Genomic DNA, 1820 nt, shown 5'->3' on the forward strand with positions numbered 1-1820 from the left:
TCTATCTATCTATCTATCTATCTATCTATCTATCTATCTATCTATCTATCTATCTATCTATCTATCTATCTATCTATCTATCTATCTATCTATCTATCTATCTATGATATCATGTCAAATTTTCTCACAGTGTATAAAACATATAAAACAGATTGTTAACATCCAAAAACAAAAGAGCTTTTGAGAAAAACTTTTCAGTGGGTCTTCATACCCCCACAAAAAGAGAACAATGAAAAATTTGTAACGCGGTAACGCCAAGAAGTAAACAAAAAGGATATTAAACGAGCTATTAAGTAAACGGGATACGCAGTCAAATAAAGTTACGTCGGCGAAAAGTAATGAAAAGTATTGAAAAATATTAAATATTTTGTATTTTAAACTCAAGAATAGAAAAAACTTAGAAAACGCACTAATAACGTTATTGATTAGTTAACTAAATAGTAAAGAAAACTATGGAGAAAAGCCATTAAACTAAGAAAAAAATCAATAAAATTGCTAAAATTTTAATAAGAAATTAAAAACAAATACAATACAAATTTGTAAAAAAATACATTAATCAAAATATATAGAAACAAGTAAAAAATTAAATTAAAAATTTTCTGTACTAAATTATAGTTTTGAAAAAATTAAAATCGAAATTCATTAAATGTCAAGGTCAGTCAACAACTTTAAAAGGATGATTTTTTAACAACACTAAGGCACAACAACAAAAATAACATATACACAAATATTCTTACAAAACAAACAACGTCCTTTTACTTCCTTTTTAATAGTTGTTGTCCTTTTAAATAGCTCTGTTGGTTGTTTTTTTAATTTATTTTTGTAATTTTTTTCCCTGTAGAGGTGTAGAATAGCAAAACATAAAGAAAGTTAAATAAAAATAAGCTAAAAACAACAACAACAAAATGGCAAATCTTGCGAATCATACAAAAACAGTAACAACAACAATGACACATACCGGAACAACAAATACTTCTGCAACAACAGCGGTGCAGCAAACAGCAGCAACACCAACAACTTTATCGCTTACTTCACCGTTAACAACGACAATAACAACGTCGTCAATGTTGTCCAAATCAAATACAGCAAATCTAGTTGCTAATGCATTTTTAATGGAAAATCTTAATAATATGCTACAACCTTCAACAACAACACTATTGCCAACACATCCACCACCGCCACCCTATACCCATTCTTTAGCTCCTGCAGCTGCTAAGGATTCCACCAAAAAATCCTCTTTGCCTATTTATATGCAACACAATAATTTTGTAGAAACCACAACAAAAACCAACAACATGTCCGAAAAATTATTAAATGATAAAAATAGATCACCAACACCCACTCTATCACCGCTCGATACTGGAGCTTTTGGACCGGCATTGAATGAAACACAAAAACCCCGTTGGTTGTCATCGCTACACAGTGTTATTTTTATTATAACTTGTGCTTTGGCCGTCTTTATTGTTTTTCGTAATGTCCTTACATGGTAAGTAGTTGCTTATACAACGTATAATAAAAAAAATAAAAAAAAAATTTTACGAGTTCACTTACACCTAAAGCCAGTGGGAGGGTGTAATTGGAGGGAACTGCTATAAATACAAACGGTAATGAAGTAACGATAAGGTAAAGAATATTTTAGACAAGAATAGGAAACTCAACTTTAAAGTAGAATGGACTATAGACTAGACTATAGACTAGACTATAGACTAGAATATAGACTAGACTATAGACTAGACTATAGACTAGACTATAGACTAGACTATAGATTAGACTATAGACCAGACTATAGACTAGACTATAGACTAGACTATAGACTAGAC

At 30.2% G+C, this 1820-nt stretch overlaps 1 protein-coding gene across 1 annotated transcript; it reads left to right on the forward strand.

The window, feature by feature from the left end:
- Positions 1-180: 180 nt before the first annotated feature.
- Positions 181-1490, forward strand: LOC124418998 (location of vulva defective 1-like). The gene is made up of 2 exons (XM_046947065.1): positions 181-654; positions 842-1490. The coding sequence occupies exon 2, from the start codon at positions 906-908 to the stop codon at positions 1488-1490; it is 585 nt and encodes a 194-aa protein (XP_046803021.1). The 5' UTR covers positions 181-654; positions 842-905.
- Positions 1491-1820: the final 330 nt, after the last annotated feature.

Source organism: Lucilia cuprina, chromosome 3, assembly GCF_022045245.1.
Source record: "Lucilia cuprina isolate Lc7/37 chromosome 3, ASM2204524v1, whole genome shotgun sequence".
Classification (NCBI taxonomy): domain Eukaryota; kingdom Metazoa; phylum Arthropoda; class Insecta; order Diptera; family Calliphoridae; genus Lucilia; species Lucilia cuprina.

Bases quoted from the DNA above. Each gene is read 5' to 3' on its own strand.
- LOC124418998 (XM_046947065.1), top strand. From the start codon at position 906: ATGGCAAATCTTGCGAATCATACAAAAACAGTAACAACAACAATGACA.